The 16,978-nt window shown below is 44.6% G+C and overlaps 1 protein-coding gene across 5 annotated transcripts in view; it reads left to right on the top strand.

Moving 5' to 3' along the window:
- Positions 1 to 16,978, top strand: part of gstcd (glutathione S-transferase, C-terminal domain containing) — a 223,611-nt gene that overhangs the window by 11,939 nt on the left and 194,694 nt on the right. For 3 of the 5 annotated variants that reach the window (XR_011591266.1, XM_070872653.1, XM_070872670.1), the window contains exon 3: positions 8,042 to 8,536. The exons of 1 other annotated variant lie outside the window; for it this stretch is intronic. Coding sequence is in view for 3 of the 4 variants with exons in the window: in XM_070872653.1 (XP_070728754.1) it covers positions 8,042 to 8,536 (495 nt within the window). In the remaining variant the exon portion in view is untranslated. The remainder of the gene's footprint in view (positions 1 to 8,041; positions 8,537 to 16,978) is intronic. One more of the 5 variants, XM_070872664.1, reaches the window with a different exon arrangement.

The following is a 16,978-nucleotide window of genomic DNA, read 5'->3' as shown; positions in this document are numbered from 1 at the left end:
GAATGGCAGATGCAGTATAATGTGAGTAAATGTGAGGTTATCCACTTTGGTGGCAAAAACACGAAGGCAGAATATTATCTGAATGGTGGCAGATTAGGAAAAGGGGAGGTGCAACGAGACCTGGGTGTCATGGTACATCAGTCAGTGAAAGTTGGCATGCAGGTACAGCAGGCGGTGAAGAAGGCAAATGGTATGTTGGCCTTCATAGCTAGGGGATTTGAGTATGTTAGCAGGGAGGTCTTACTGCAGGCCTCACGTGGAATATTGTGTTCAGTTTTGGTCTCCTAATCTGAGGAAGGACGTTCTTGCTATTGAGGGAGTGCAGCGAAGGTTCATCAGACTGATTCCCGGGATAGCAGGACTGACATATGAGGAGAGACTGGATCAACTGGGCCTGTATTCACTGGACTTTAGAAGGATGAGAGGGGATCTCATAGAAACATATAAAATTCTGATGGGACTGGACAGGTTAGATGCAGGAAGAATGTTCCCAATGTTGGGGAAGTCCAGAACCAGGGACACAGTCTATGGATAAGGGGTAAGCCATTTAGGACTGAGATGAGGAGAAACTTCTTCACTCAGAGAGTTGTTAACCTGTGGAATTCCCTGCCACAGAGAGTTGTTGATGCCAGTTCATTGGATATATTCAAGAGGGAGTTAGATATGGCCCTTGCAGCTAAAGAGATCAAGGGGTATGGACAGAAAGCGGGAAAGGAGTACTGAGGTGAATGATCTGCCATGATCTTATTGAATGGTGGTGCAGGCTCGAAGGGCCGAATGGCCTACTCCTGCACCTGTTTTCTATGTTTCTATATCCAATTCCCTTTTGAAAGTTACGATTGAATCTGATTCCACCTCCTTTTCAGGCAGAGCATTTCAGGAGTTCTAGGATGTTGACCCAGTGACGATGTTGGAACTGCGATGTATGTCTTGAGCCATTTTTCTGTGTAACTTGAAGGGGAACTTTGGGGTGGAGGTGGGTGATGGTGTTACCATGCGCCTGTGTCCTTCTAGATGGTGAAGGTCGTGGGCTTGGGAGGTTAACATGTAGAGAGTGGAGCCTTTAGGTTTGTGATCAAAGAGTTTCAATTAGCAAATAGCCTTCTTGCAGTTATCTGAAGTTAGGCTTGCATGGGCAATGGACATCCATTTTGCCCCAGGTTTGTCAGCTAGTGTGAATGTGATTGAACAGAAAGTCTGGGAAGTTTCTTATTGAAGCCAACTACTTGGTTACCCACAGTAGTATGCTGTATTTTCACACTTGCATTGATCTACTAGCTATTCTGAGGACAGGGAGGGATATTTCCTGAACTTTTGATGGTAAATTTATAGGTAGCAGTTAGAAGAGAGAACTTATCGTGGACAGGACATTAATTTTCAGTGTGTTGGAGCATTTCATCCACGAGATAGGGAAACAGGATACATCTTCCTGCATCACCTATGGCCTGAAAAAGCAGCAGGAAGTTGACGTCATACCTACCTTTGTACATCAGGATAATTGGAGTTAATTTTAGTTTCCAACATACTTAAAACCCTGTGAGATCCCATGGAGGGGTGAGCTGTTTGCCTGACCACTACATTATGGATAAACATGACTTTGCGATTCCTTTGTGTCTTGAGAATGATGGCCAATGAAGATTTATCCAAAGTAGCTGGGGAAGAGAGACTGATAGTTTGGAGATTAATAATCAAAGTCATTTGAATGGACGAAGCCTTCTCTATCATCAAAGTTCAATTCACATATGTCTTCAGGGTTTATCTGCCACTGCCAGAGGTTCAGGCACCAATAGGGATAGAAAAAGAAAGAAAGACTTGCATTTATATAGCACCTTTCACAACCACCGAAAATTTCAGTGCTTTACAGCCAATGAAGTACCTTTTTGGAGTGTAGTCACTGTTGTAATGTAGGAAACGCGGCAGCCAATTTATGCACAGCAAGCCCCCATAAATAGCAATGTGATGACCAGAAAATCAGTTTTGATGATGCTGATTGAGGAATAGATATTGCAGAACACTGGGGATACCTTCCCTGCTCTTAATCAAAATAGTCTTGTGGGATCTTGTATGTCCACCTAAGAGAGCGAAAGACGTTAAACCGAGGTCGTCCTGCTTTGCTTGTGTGAGTCAGAGATGATATGGTTTTGATATTGTTGATTGGGACTGACACCCAGAGCGCAGAGTAACAGATAGTAAATCACTTGATGGATGGTTCCCTGTGCTGAGCACACATGTGGTGTACAGGGACTGCCAATAGTGTATAGAATGTATAGCGACTGCCAACTGACCCCATTATTCACTGAAGATCTTTTGGCTGATGTTTGTGCACTTTGTAGCACAATTGTGTTTGAAATACCAACATACGAAAAATGACAGATGTGGAAAGACCTGGTCCATCCAGCCAGTCCCATACATTTTTGACGCATTATGCATCACAGCACATACACTCCCCATCTCACCTGGAGCCATGGGAGAGGTAAAAACACAGATTAAAACACAGGCCAATTAGGGGAGTAAAATCTGGAACATCCCTCTCCGATCCCCTTTGGCGATCGAAACCATTCCATGGGACCACGCTGGCCCTGATTAATGTTATATGGCACCCACCTCTTGCACAAGGTGATCTCAATCAACAGGGTCCAGCTCTCGCCTTGAAGGAATTCAGCAAATCGGTGTTCGGCGCACGAGCCGGCAGCCTGCTCCACAGGTCCACTATTCTCTGGGGAAAGAACCACCTAACATCGAACTTGGGTCTGTCCTTGCATAACGTGACCCCTGGTCCTCCCTAACCTGTTCAGTTGAAACAAACTACTTCCTAAATCAGACCTGCAGCAGAGTGCGAGTTAAGTATCAAACAGACTTGAGTTTTGCCGGTCGATCAACATTTAGTTATTTGCACAGACGTGTATCACAGGTGCTCTTAATGTCTCTGTGGGAATGTGCACTGAGCCATACAGCCCAGAAGGTCTTGGTTTTAGTTGCTGCACTGCTGCTTTGGCTGGTCTCGCCTGGGGAAATCCAGTCAGCTTCTGTGCTCTGGGGCTACTTAGGCTTGAATTCAGCTGGGGTTACTGCTCCTTGATTGCTGTCCATTCAGTCCTGCTGGAAAAATTCTGTATGTGAGGCGGACTGGTTGGGCTGGGTGCTCTTTGCCTTTCCACCATTGTTCATTGTTCGTTCTTCACAGGTTTATATATAAACTTCAGGACTGATGACCAAGGGCCGTGCGGCTCTTTGTCGATCGGTGTGACACGATGGGCCGAAATGGCCGCCTTCTGTGCTGTAAATTTCCATGTGAACGCTGGTTGTAGACTGGATCAGTTTCAGCCCTGATACCCCCCCCAATCCCCACCCCGTCCCCAATGGTGGAATAGCTATTGATCCTGTCCCAGCTCACGTGTGTAAAAGGCTCTGGTTCTTGTGGTGTAATTTTGTAATACAGCAGGAAAAAACTTGCTGACAGCCAGACTTAAAATGAAAAGTAGACCCCGGGTGGTGTGGACAAGATCAAATACGCTGATGTAAATATTAGCTATGAGGAAAGATTGGATAGGTTGGAGTTGCTTTCTTTGCGACAGAGGAGGCTGAGGGAAGATTTAATTGAGACGTATAAAATTATGAGGGGCCTGGATAGAGCGGTTAGAAGTGACCCATTTCCCTTAGCAGAGAAAGTAAAGAAATACTTGCATTTATATAGCTCCTTTCACGACCACCAATGATTCCGAGCGCTTTACAGCCAATGAAGTACTTTTGGAGTGTAGACACTGTTGTAATGTCAGAAACACGGCGGCCAACTTGTGCACAGCAAGCTCCCACAAACAGCAATGTGATAATGACCCAGATAATCTGTTTTTGTTATATTGATTGAGGGATACCAGGGAGAACCGGAGATGGTATCAAATTGAAAACGAGGGCATACAATGTGGCCAAGACTAGAAACATAGAAAATAGGTGCAGGAGCAGGCCATTCGGCCCTTCGAGCCTGCACCGCCATTCAATAAGATCATGGCTGATCATTCAACCTCAGTACCCTTTTCCTGCTTTTTCTCCATACCCCTTGATCCCTTTAGCCATAAGGGCCGTATCTAACTCCCTTTTGAATATATCTAACGAACTGGCCTCAACAACTTTCTGTGGTAGAGAATTCCACAGGTTAACCACTCTCTGAGTGAAGAAGTTTCTCCTCATCTCGGTCCTAAATGGCTTACCCTTTATTCTTAGACTGTGACCACTGGTTCTGGAACTCTCCAGCAACGGAAACATTCTTCCTGCCTTTAACCTGTCCAATCCTGTCAGAATTTTATATGTTTCTATGAGATCCCCTCTCATTCTTCTAAACTTCAGTGGATACAAGCTCAGTTGATCCAGTCTCTCTCATATGTCAGTCCTGCCATTCCGGGAATCAATCTGGTGAACCTTCGCTGTACTCCCTCAATAGCAAGAATGTCCTTCCTCAGATTAGGAGACCAAAACTGAACACAATATTCCAGGTGAGGTCTCACCAAGGCCCTGTACAACTGCAGTAAGACCTCCCTGCTCCTATACTCAAATCCCTTAGCTATGAAGGCCAACATGCCATTTGCCTTCTTCACCGCCTGCTGTACCTGCATGCCAAATTTCAATGACTGATGTACCATGACATCCAGGTCTCATTGCACCTCCCCTTTTCCTAATCTGTCACCATTCAGATAATATTCTGTCTTCCTGTTTTTGCCACTAAAATGCATAACCTCACATTTATCCACATTATACTGCATCTGCTATGCATTTGCCCACTCGCCTAACCTGTCCAAGTCACCCGCAGTCTCTTAGCATCCTCTTCACAGCTCACACTGCCACCTAGCTTAGTGTCATCTGCAAACTTGGAGATATTACATTCAATTCCTTCATTTAAATCATTGACGTATATTTTAAATAGCTGGGGTCCCAGCACTGAACCCTGCAGCACCCCACTGGTCACTGCCTGCCATTCTGAAAAGGACCCATTTATTCTGACTCTCTGCTTCCTGTCTGCCAACCAGTTCTCTATCCATGTCAATATATTACCCCAATACCATGTGCTTTAATTTTGCACACTAATCTCTTGTGTGGGACCTTGTCACAGGCCTTTTGAAAGTCCAAATACACCACACCCACTTGTTCTCCCTTGTCCACTCTACTAGTTATATCCTCAAAAAATTCTAGATGTGTAAAGCATGATTTCCCTTTCATAAATCCATGCTGACTTGGACCGATCCTGTCACTGCTTTCCAAACATGCTGCTATTTCATCTTTAATAATTGATTTCAACATTTTCCCCACCACCGATGTCAGGCTAACCAGTCTATTATTACCCGTTTTCTCTCCCTCCTTTTTAAAAAAGTGGTGTTGCATTAGCTACCCTCCAGTCCATAGGAACGGATCCAGAGTCAATAGAATGTTGGAAAATGATCACCAATGCATCCTCTATTTCTAGGACCATTTCCTTAAGTACTCTGGGATGCAGCCTATCAGGCCCGGGGATTTATCGGCTTTCAATCCCATCAATTTCCCTCACACAATTTCCTGACTAGTAAGGATTTCCTTCAGTTCCTCCTTTTCGCTAGACCCTCGAACCCCTAGTATTTTCGGAAGGTTATTTGTGTCTTCCTTAGTGAAGACAGATCCACAGTATTTGTTCAATTGACCTGCCATTTCTTTGTTCCCCATTATAAATTCACCTGATTCTGTCTGCAAAGGACCTACGTTGGTCTTCACTAATCTTTTTCTCTTCACATATCGATAGAAGTTTTTGCAGTCAGTTTTTATGTTCCCTGGGAGGCTAGAGAATTGGGAAACTTTTAAAAGCCAGCAAAGCACGACTAAAAAAAATGATAGAGAGGGAAAATAGATTATGAAAGTAAACTAGCACAAAATATAAAAACAGATAGTAAGAGTTTCTACAGGTACATAAAAAGGAAAAGAGGGATGAAGTACAAAAGCAGGAAGGTCCTGCTGCAGCTGTACAGGGTATTGGTGAGGCCGCACCTGGAGTACTGCGTGCAGTTTTGGTCACCTTACTTAAGGAAGGATACACTAGCTTTGGAGAGGGTACAGAGACGATTCACTAGGCTGATTCCGGAGATGAGTGGGTTACCTTATGATGATAGATTGAGTAGACTGGGTCTTTACTCGTTGGAGTTCCGAAGGATGAGGAGTGATCTTATAGAAACATTTAAAATAATGAAAGGGATAGACAAGATAGAGGCAGAGAGGTTGTTCCCACTGGTCGGGGAGACTAGAACTGGGGGCCACAGCTTCAAAATACGTGGGAGCCAATTTAAAACCGAGTTGAGAAGGAATTTCTTCTCCCAGAGGGTTGTGAATCTGTGGAATTCTCTGCCCAGGGAAGCAGTTGAGGCTAGCTCATTGAATGTATTCAAATCACAGATAGATAGATTTTTAACCAATAAGGGAATTAAGAGTTATGGGGAGTGGGAGGGTAAGTGGAGCTGAGTCCACGGCCAGATCAGCCATGATCTTGTTGAGTGGCGGAGCAGGCTCGAGGGGCTAGATGGCCTACTCCTGTTCCTAATTCTTATGTTCTTATGTTCTTAAAGTAAATGTTGGTCACCGAGAGGATGAGACTGGGGAATTAATAATGGAGAACATTGAAAAAATATTTTGTATCGGTCTTCATGGTAGCTGCCTCTAAAAACATCCCAATAGTGGATAATCAAAGGGCTATAGAGAGGGAGGAACTTAAAACAATCACTATCACTAAAGAAGTAGTACTCGGTAAAATAATAAATCTAAAGGCAGACAAGTCCCCTGGACCTGATGGCCTGCATCCTAGGGTCTTAAAAGAAGTGGCTGCAGAGATAGTGGATGCATTGGTTGTAATCTACTAAAATTCCCTAGATTCTGGGACAGTCCCAGCAGATTGAAAAACCACAATGTAACGCTCCTATTTAAAAAAGAAGGCAGACAAAAAACAGGAAACTATAGATCAGTTAGCCTAACATCTGTCGTTGGGGGAAAATGCTGGAGTCCATTATTAAGGAAGCAGTAGCGGGATGTTTGGAAAAGCATAACTCAATCAAGCAGAGTCAGCATGGTTTTATGAAAGGGAAATCATGTTTGACAAATTTGCTAGAGTTCTTTGAGGATGTACGAGCAGTGTGGATAAGGGGGAACCAGTGAATGTAGTATATTTGGATCTCCAGAAGGCATTCGATAAGATGCCACATAAAAGGTTACTGCACAAGATAAAAGTTCACGGGATTGGGGGTAATATATTAGCATGGATAGAGGATTGGCTAACTAGCAGAAAGAGAGTGTTGGGATAAATGAATCATTTTCCGGTTGGCAAACAGTAACTAGTGGGGTGCCGCGGGGATCGGTGCTGGGGCCCTGACTATTTACAATCTATATTAATGACTTGGATGAAGAGACCGTGTGTAATGTAGCCAAGTTATAACATAATGAGGGGGCTCGACAAGGTGGATGCAGAGAGGATATTTCCACTCATAAAGGAAATTAAAACTAGGGGGACATAGTCTCAGAATAAGTGGTAACCCATTTAAAACTGAGATGAGGAGGAATTTCTTCTCTCAGAAGATTGTAAACCTATGGAATTCTCTGCCCCAGAGAGCTATGGAGGCTGGGTCATTGAATATATTTAAGGCGGAGATAGACACATTTTTGAGGGATAAGGGAATAAAGGGTTATGGGGAGTGGGCAGGGAAGTGGAGCTGAGTCCATGATCAGATCAGCCATGATCTTATTAAATGGCGGAGCAGGCTCGAGGGGCCAAATGGCCTACTCCCGCTCCTATTTCTTATGTTCTTATGTAACTCCCCTACTCTTCTTCGAAATAGTGCCATGGCAATTACCAAGGGGCATAGATTTAAAGTAATTGGTAGAAGGATTAGAGGGGAATTGAGGAGAACTTCTTTCATCCAGAGAATGGTGGGGTCTCGAGCTCACTGCTTGCTGTGCTGTAATCATTTCTTGTAATGTAGCACCAGTTAACAAATGATGCAAGCATTAGACAGGAATAACATGTGCTCCTGTCCTCCGGCAGGTGAGCCAGTGGACCAGGCTGTGCGAGATCAGCATTCCGCTCGCCGTGGAGGGCTTCCTCCAGAACCTGTGTGGCCAGAGAGCGCCCATTCCTCCCGAGATCCTACACCTGGAGCACAAACTCGGGGAGCCCGTCCGCGTTCACAACGACGACAAGATCCGCAGGCAGAAGCTGCAGCTGTTGTCCAAGAACACAAAGAAGGAGCCGGTCGAAAAGGGCTCCGAAAGGTCACCCGGGCGTTACTCCGACGGAGGGGCTGACACAACTCGAGATGCAAGGAAGGAAAATGAGGATGCAGAGGTGGCCAGCCTGGAGCTGAGGACGGCACTTTCCAAACTTACTATGGAGCAAATACCAGCTGCCACCAGCAGGGAGCAGTCTTGCATTAGAAAAGTGAAAACCAGCGACCTTCCAGCGCTGGAACATGTATTTGCCGAGGGACTTTATTTCACTCTCACAGATGTGGTCCTACTCCCTTGTCTCCATTACTTTTTTGTAAGTTCCTCATTATTCGATTTCATTGTTTTTTTTAAACCTGCATTTAATGGTGAGGTTTTTTATTTTATTTTGAAAAACGGTTCAAATTTGACCTTTATTTTACAGTCTGCGTTAGCATCAATATATTTATTTAAAATTATATTTGCAGGAGAATGAAAGCAATGCTCAAAAATGGTTCTTACATTTTTTTTTAAATTAATAATTTGCTTGTAATGCACAGAACTGTAATTGTCTCTCACATAGCACGGAGCCAATACTAATATGAAAAGTACTTCACATCACTTTTATGAAAAGTTCAAGGTCAGGATATTCTGGCAATGTATTTTCCCACATTACAACAGTGACTACACTCCAATAGTACTTCATTGGCTGTAAAGTGCTTTGAAATGTCTGGTGGTTGTGAAAGGCGCTATAGAAATGCAAGTCTTTTTTCAATGTTTTACATTTATGGTCCTGTTTTTCTCTCTGCTCCTGTGCATGAAGTCTGACCTATGGTTCAATAGGAACAGGAGGAGGCCATTCAGCCCCATGAGCCAGTTTTCCAGTCAGTTAGATCATGGTGGAGATAGACAGATTTTTGAGCGATATGGGAGCAAAGGGTTATGGGGAGCGGGCAGGGAAGTGGAGCTGAGTCCATGATCAGATCAGCCATGATCTTATTGAATGGCGGAGCAGGCTCGAGGGACCAAATGGCCTACTCCTGCTCCTATTTCTTATGTTATGTTCTTATGGCTGATCTGTACCTCAACTCCATTTACCCGCCTTTTTCCATATTCCCCTGATAACGTTGCCTTACAAAAATCTGTTGATCACGGTCTTGAAAATTTCAATGGCCCCCCCAAGACTCTCAGCATTTAGGGGGAGAAGAGAATTCCAGATTTCCACTTTGCTTTGTGTGGAAAAGGTGCTTCCTGAATGGCCCAGCTCTAATTTTAAGATGCAAAATACTTTTAATACTTTTAAAATAATTTTAAAGATTATGGCCCCTTATTCTGGATTCCCCCACCAGATGAAATAGAAATATAGAAACATAGAAAATAGGAGCAGGAGTAGGCCATTTGGCCCCTCGAGCCTGCACCACCATTCAATATGATCATGGCTCATCATTCACCTCAGTACCTCTTTCCCGCTTTCTCTCCATACCCCTTGATCCCTTTAGCCGTAAGGGCCATATCTAACTCCCTCTTGAATATATCCAATGAACTGGCATCAACAACTCTCTGTAGTAGGGAATTCCACAGGTTCACAACTCTGAGTGAAGAAGTTTCTCCTCATCTCAGTCCTAAATGGCTTACCCCTTATCCTTAGACTGTGACCCCTGGTTCTGGACTTCCCCAACATCGGGAACATTCTTCCTGCATCTAACCTGTCCAGTGGTTATTCCTTGTGTGTGAGTAAACGCAGAATGTTTTGGGAGCTTGTTTGATCTGGGGAGAAGTTGGGAGCAGAAAGAGGGTCACAGTCGAGCCCAATCCTATCCTCACCCGACGGCCACACGTGTAGACTTTCCAGTCGGCTCAGGAATCTGGAGTAGTGATCACAACATTACAACAGTGACTACACTCCGAAAGTACTTCATTGGCTGTAAAGCGCTTTGTGTCATCTAGCGGTCGTGAAAGGTACTATATAAATGCAAGTCTTTCTTTTTTTTGCTTTAGGCCTAGCTCGAGGCACGGTAATGAGTCCTACTGTCACCGCTGCACCTGTTGCTCAGCCTCGGGGCAGACCAGAGCTCAAATCCGCAACCTGCCTGTCCTGTAAGATTCAGCACCACACAGTGGGGGGGCCTTCCGATCTCCCGCTGTAACTTTGGTGGAAGAACATCGTCTCTGGTCGTTTCTCCGAGGGGGGGGGGGGGGAGGGGGGGTGAGGGTTCTGCTAATGTTCCCGTTGAGCTGTGCGTGGCCGCGCAGTAATCGGCAAGGTCTCGCGCAGGCCGCTCACAAACAGTTACATTGGAAATAACGCTCCGTCCGCAGAAATTTAAAGGGACCGCGTGTTCAAAGAAACAGGCGGTGCAAAACAATGCGCAGCCTACAGGGAACATTGGTTTCTGCCGACCATCCGCCAGGATTGAGGCACCCCCTACGGAAACTTAATAAATTTACGTAGGACAGTAGGCTAACAGTGTGTTGTAATGTGAGGGACATTGTAGCACCTTTCTTGGAGGTATAGAATGACAGTCAGAGGGATACACTCTGCTCTGGCACCTGTTCACCAGAAGCTATTTGTGCCATGTCCCATTTTAAATGTTGACTTTTATTTTGCCACAATGTGATATAAATTTCCTTCGTTTGCTTATGTTTAGAAAGAAAGAAAGACGAGGATTTATATAGCGCCTTTCGCAACCACCGGAGTAATGAAGTACTTTTAGAGTGCAGTCACCTTCTTGACTCGGAGGCGAGAGTGCTACCCACTGAGCCATAGCTGCTTATGCGAGCGAAAAGGTCGATAATTCTTTCACGAGTGTGCCATTATCAAACAATTTAGCAAAATCACTTCTCCACTACTGTACACACCAGAGAAAATATACCCCATAGATGGAAAGAGAGCCACGAGGGGCTGGAATAAATGTAAGTTATACGATGATGTCAGACTATCAGAGCAATGATTGTGCAGTGTCTAGTAACAGCTTTGCTGCGTTCTATTATCTTTCACTAGCAATGCTGCCCAAGTCCTTCGCCCTGCCCTCAAGCATTTACAACTGAAGAAAGGCTGGAATTAATCGTAAAGATAATTGACTTTTTTCCGCAATGCTTTTATTTGGTAACGGTGGTCCATTAGATGAATTTGAAGAAAAATCTCTGCTCTGTAAAGCTTTTATTTTTTTAGTATTGTGGTACTGATCTTTTAGAAAATATTGTTTCCCCGTTTGAAGAAACATGGCTACTACTATACATGTTTCTGACAATACTATAATCAAGTCAGACTGGCTATTCTTATTTAAAAAAAAATGTAGCCTAATGATAGGGGCGTAAGTTCAGAACCAGGATCAGATTACCAGGGCCCACTGAACACTGTCCCGTTTTCATAGAAAACCACAACCGTCTTATTTTCTCATCAAAACATTTAGTCTGTTCTTCCGCTCAAAGCAAAAAAGCAGTTGCCTCTTGAAACCATTTACATTGTCTTCTTCAATGTGACAGATTCCACAAGCACCCTTTAGGACATTTGTGTCCCTTGGGATCTGGACCGTTTGCCAGTGTGAACCTTGCTACATCTGTACAGGGCGTTGGTGAGACCACAGCTGGAGTACTGTGCACTACTAGGGGGATCAAGGGGTATGGCGAGAAAGCAGGAATGGGGTACTGAAGTTGCATGTTCAGCCATGAACTCATTGAATGGCGGTGCAGGCTCGAAGGGCCAAATGGCCTACTCCTGCACCTATTTTCTATGTTTCTATGTACAGCTTTGGTCTCCGTATTTAAGGAGGATATGCTTGCATCGGAGGCTGTTCAGAAAAGGTTCACTGGCTTGATTCCTAAGATGAAGGGGTTGCCATATGAAGAAAGGTCGAGCAGGTTGGGCCTATACTCATTGGAGTTTAGAAGAATGCGAAGTGATCTTATTGAAACGTACAAGATTCTGAGGGAGCTTGACGGTAGATGCAGAGGGGATGTTTCCCCTCGTGGGGGAAATCTAGAACTAGGGGGCATAGTTTCACAATAAGGGGTCACCCATTTAAGACAGAGATGAGGAGAAATTTCTTCTTTCAGAAGGTGGTGAATTGTTGGAATTCTCTACCTCAGAGAGCTGTGGAGGCTGGGTCATTGATTATATTTAAGGTGGAGATGGACAGATTCTTGAACTATAGGGGAGTCAAGGGTTATGGGGAGCAGGCGGGGAAGTGGAGTCGAGGCCAGGATCAGATCATCCATGATCTTCTTGAATGGCGGAGCAGGCTCGAGGAGCCGTATGGCCTACTCCTGATGTTCTTATGAACAGTTTGCCTGGATCCCAGTACAAGTCACTGGGGGTTATCCTGTACGGTGTAGTGCCCGTGCTCTCTATTGTGGTCACTTAATCGCTGTTCCATATATCCGCCACTGATTTGCACTGAAAGAATGTTCAGGACTTGGAAGCTGTTAAGTAGGATCAGATCGGAGCTAGGACCAGGGCTGCTTGTGTTCAATTATCCTTATTCTGTAGGTTAGAGTTGCATGAACCTCACGTCTCTTTCGAACGTTGGCTGCGGGGAACTAGAAATGCTTGGAATGTTAAAGATCTAGCTTACAAGCTCAACAGATTTCAAGTAGTTTGCATGTGTTTCACTCCTGCTGACTCAGATCCTTGATCAACCAGCTCCCTGTGATTTACGTGAAAGCACCGAATATCTTGTGTTGTCACTAAGTGCAAGGTATGGTTCGTTGTAATAAGTGTCAGCGTGGTTCAGTGGGCACTTGAGCACTAAAATCTAGGCTGACACTCCAGTGCAGTGCTGTACTGTCGGAGGTGTCGTCTTTCAGATGAGATGTTAAATCGAAGCCCTGTCTGCTCTCTCAGCTGGATGTAAAAGATCCCAGGGCACTATTTCAAATAAGAGCAGGGGAGTTATCCCTGGTGTCCTGGGCCAATATTTATCCCTCAATCAACATCACTAAAACAGATTATCTGGGCATTTTCTCACTGCTGTTTGTGGGAGCTTGCTATGTGTAAATTGGCTGTTGCGTTTCCCATGTTACAGCAGTGACTACACTTCACAAATACTCCATTGGCTGTAAAGCGCTTTGGGACGTCCTGAGATCATGAAAGTCACAATATAAATGCAGGGGGTCCAGACAGAGTAGTTGGAGAGAAATTGTTCCCATTAGCAGAAAGGTCGAGAACCAGAGGACACAGATTCAAGGTGATTGGCAGAAGAACCAAAGGCGCCATGAAGAAAAACTTCTTTTACGCAGCGCGTGGTAAGGATCTGAAATGCACTGCCTGAGAGGCTGGTGGTGGCAGATTCAACCATAGCTTTCAAAAGGGAGTTGATTAAGTACCTGAAGGAAACAAAGGGCAGGGAGTGGGACTAGCTGAAGTGCTCTTGCAGAGAGCCAGCACGGGCTCGACGGGCCGAATGGCCTCCTGTGCTGCTGCCGCCATTTTATGATTCTGTGATTCTAAGTCTTTTTTTTAATGTAACCAAATACAAAAAAAAAACTAATGAGGTAAACCAGAAGGATTTTGGTTCTCATTGAGAAGCCAGGCTGTTTGTAAACTCTAGCAGCTGTGCTATAATCGCTCTTTGTGTGAAGATGCAGTCACCACAACTTTGTCCCTTCCACCTTGCCCTTTATTAAGCTGTTGTTGGGAATCAGCTGAAAGGGTACTTCAGGAGGAGGTATTTTATATGAGCTTGTATTGAAGCGGCTGCAAACAGTTAATCTCCATTCGAGAATGTTGATGAAGTTTGACACTTTTCTCGTTTTAGTTATTTTTTTTTAAAGACATAAACATTTTAAAGTTCATTCAGAATCGCAGCAGTGACATTTTGAGTCCACACTATTCCCTCATTTCTCAGGATTAAAGTGCATTAATTAGGATAGCCTACCCTCCAAGCTTCTCTGCACAGTATGTCCTAACTTGGTTGACATGTTGATGGGTTATTGTGCTCTTGGCTTGATGAAGTACAGATAAATAGCCAGGCTGCTTTGTTCTGAGCTTGGAGATGTACAGGCCGCCTGTTGCTATTTTCCCTTTGCTAGCACAAAGGGGCCGATAATCCCACGTTCAACGCCAATGAATTATTGGGTCGAAGGCCTGAGGCACACTACGCGCCCAATGTGTTTGCTGGTGGAATGCGTAGAGCGCTGTGAGCCTGCAGAATGCCGTGTACAAGGCTCTGTACAGATTGGGGAGCCTTCCCATAATGTGGGTGGAGCACTTGCACAGCACGTAGTCCAAACAGGCCCTTCAAAGGGAGGTCTGCCCCCTTCCCCCCCCCCCACCCCCCAAAAATGTTTGGATCAGTCCTGGACATCAACTTTCATTGAAGATCCTTGCTTCATTTGTGAAAATTGGCTGCTGTGTTTTCGACATTACAACAGTGACTACACCAAAAAAAAAACTTCATTGGTTGTAAAGAGTTTTGGGACATCTTTTTCCTCTCTTCTTCCCTCCCTTTCCTCCCTTACTCCCTTTCCTCCTTTCCTCCCTCCCTCCCCTCCCTCGTGCCCCAGGAGTTTTTCAGAGGTTGTTAGCTGGCTTTCCATTGCTGCTGTTGTCTGGCCTCTGACCTCCCCCGATCTGTGCGGTGCTCCCAAACACACAATGCGTTGTGCTGTGGGAGCCCGGCCAAATAAATTGACCTCGTACTATCGCGCAAAGTCAGCTCGTTTGTGCGCCGTGCTAGGACTGGGTTAACCACCCTTTAGCCCTTTTTACAGCTTTTGTGGATTCCAAACTAGCTGAGTGCTCGCATAATGACTGAACGCTCGAGTCTCTGTTGAAAACGCGCCCAGCACAGATAATAGTGCAGTAAAATAATTCACAGAGGAAGGTCAGCCATTAAAATAGAGGTCATTTGGAGTAAAAGTAAAGGGTTCGCATTTTTTTAAATGCATTAGATCTTTAGTAAATGTGAAAAAAGTCATCTTTGTGGCTACACGGCCCTTGGTTGTGGGGTGAGAAGTTGCAGCTGTCATGCGAACAAATAGTGGAAAATAAGAAAGAATGTGTAGAATAATTGGATGATCCTTCTAGGGAACCATACTATATTCAGTCTGTGGTATTAGGGGACTATTGCGCTGCACCTGCTTTGGACTGGACGTATCTCAGTTGGATACCTCTCATACATACCATTTTTCTGTGCTGTATAAGCCGAATATATTGCCCTCTGAGGATTTTCAGAATCCGCTGACTGCAATGTATCTTTCTGGCGATTCTTAATTCCATTCCTTTAAATCTGATGATGTAAGCTTCTTCACTTAGTGGTAGACCTGAGAAGGTCGATGGTGGAGTCTCTCGTAGACAGTGACCCCAGCAGCACAGCACAAGTGACAAAGATTCGAGTGCGTTCTTGCACTTTAAGTCACGGGTTGCCCAGTCGCACCAGCGGCCCTGAACTATTCCATTAATAACGAGAAAGTGAAGTGATTGTGTATTTAATTGTAACTTAAGGCGGAGATGGACAGATTTTTGAGCGTTAGGGGTTATGGGGAGCGGACAAGGAAGTGGATCTGAGTCCATGATCAGATCAGCCATGATCTTATTAAATGGCAGAGCAGGCTCGAGGGGCCAAATGGCCTCCTATTTCTTGTGTTCTTGTGAACCAGGTGGGTTTTTACGACAATCCTGTACTTTCATGGTCACCATTACTGATATTGTTTTTTTTAATTCCAGATTTATTTGTGTACTTAATTTAAGCTCCTTAGCTGCTGTGGTGGTTTTTGAACTCGCGTCTCCAGATTATTAGTCCAAGCCTATGGATTACTGGTCCAGTAACATAACCACCATGCTAACGTTCCTTGAATGGGATTTCAACAACAACAACAACAACTTGCAATTATATAGCACCTTTAACGTAGTGAAACTTCCCAAGGCGCTTCACAGGAGTATTATGAGATAAAAATTTGACACTGAGCCGCTTTTATCCCTCAACCAAAACCATCAAAAACAGATTATAAGGTCATTTATCTCATTTTTATTTGTGGAACCTTGCTGTGTGTAAATTGACATCTACGTTGCCTACCTAATAGTGAATACACTTCATTGGCTGTAAAGCATTTTGCGAAGAAGATGATCTTGTATTCAATGTTCCTCTTAAGGTGCGCAGCCGCATGTCATCTCAAACGTCCCGCTCAGGCCACTCGCTGTCTTTTACATTGTAAATATCCCACATATGCAGACATTTAAAGGGACCGGGCATTAAAAGGAACAGGCTACGCCGAACAAAGCGCAGCTTACAGGGTACTCTGCTTGCATTTATATAGTGCCTTTTATGACCTCTGGATATCCCAAAGCACTTTACACCCAATTAAGTAAAAGAAAGAAAGACTTGCATTTATATAGCGCCTTTCATGATCACCGAACGTCTCAAAGCGCTTTACAGACAATGAAGCACTTAAGGTGTCGCCACTGCTGTAATGGAGGGAAACATGGCAGCCAAGTTGTACACAGCAAAGTCCCACAAACCTCCAACAATGCAGCACTCCCGCAGTACTGCACTGCAGTGTCAGCCTGGATTATGTGCTTGAATCCCCGGAGTGGGGCTTGAAACCACTACCTTCTGACTCAGAGGCGAGAGTGCGAGCACGACTGTTCCCTCGGGGATGTCCTGAAGATGTGAAAGGCGCCATATAAATGTACGTTTTTTTTCCTTCTCGTTTTGAACAATAAATTGCCGTCACAATTTTCAGCGCGTCTGGTTTAGCTCGTGTCACTGTGAGCTAAATGACAGATGCAAAATGGACAACCCTTAAAGAAAAAATAGTTGAACCTGGTAATGTCCTGGTA

This window comes from Pristiophorus japonicus, chromosome 2 (assembly GCF_044704955.1).
Source record: "Pristiophorus japonicus isolate sPriJap1 chromosome 2, sPriJap1.hap1, whole genome shotgun sequence".
NCBI lineage: Eukaryota > Metazoa > Chordata > Chondrichthyes > Pristiophoridae > Pristiophorus > Pristiophorus japonicus.
This window is presented reverse-complemented; position numbering and strand designations above follow the sequence as displayed.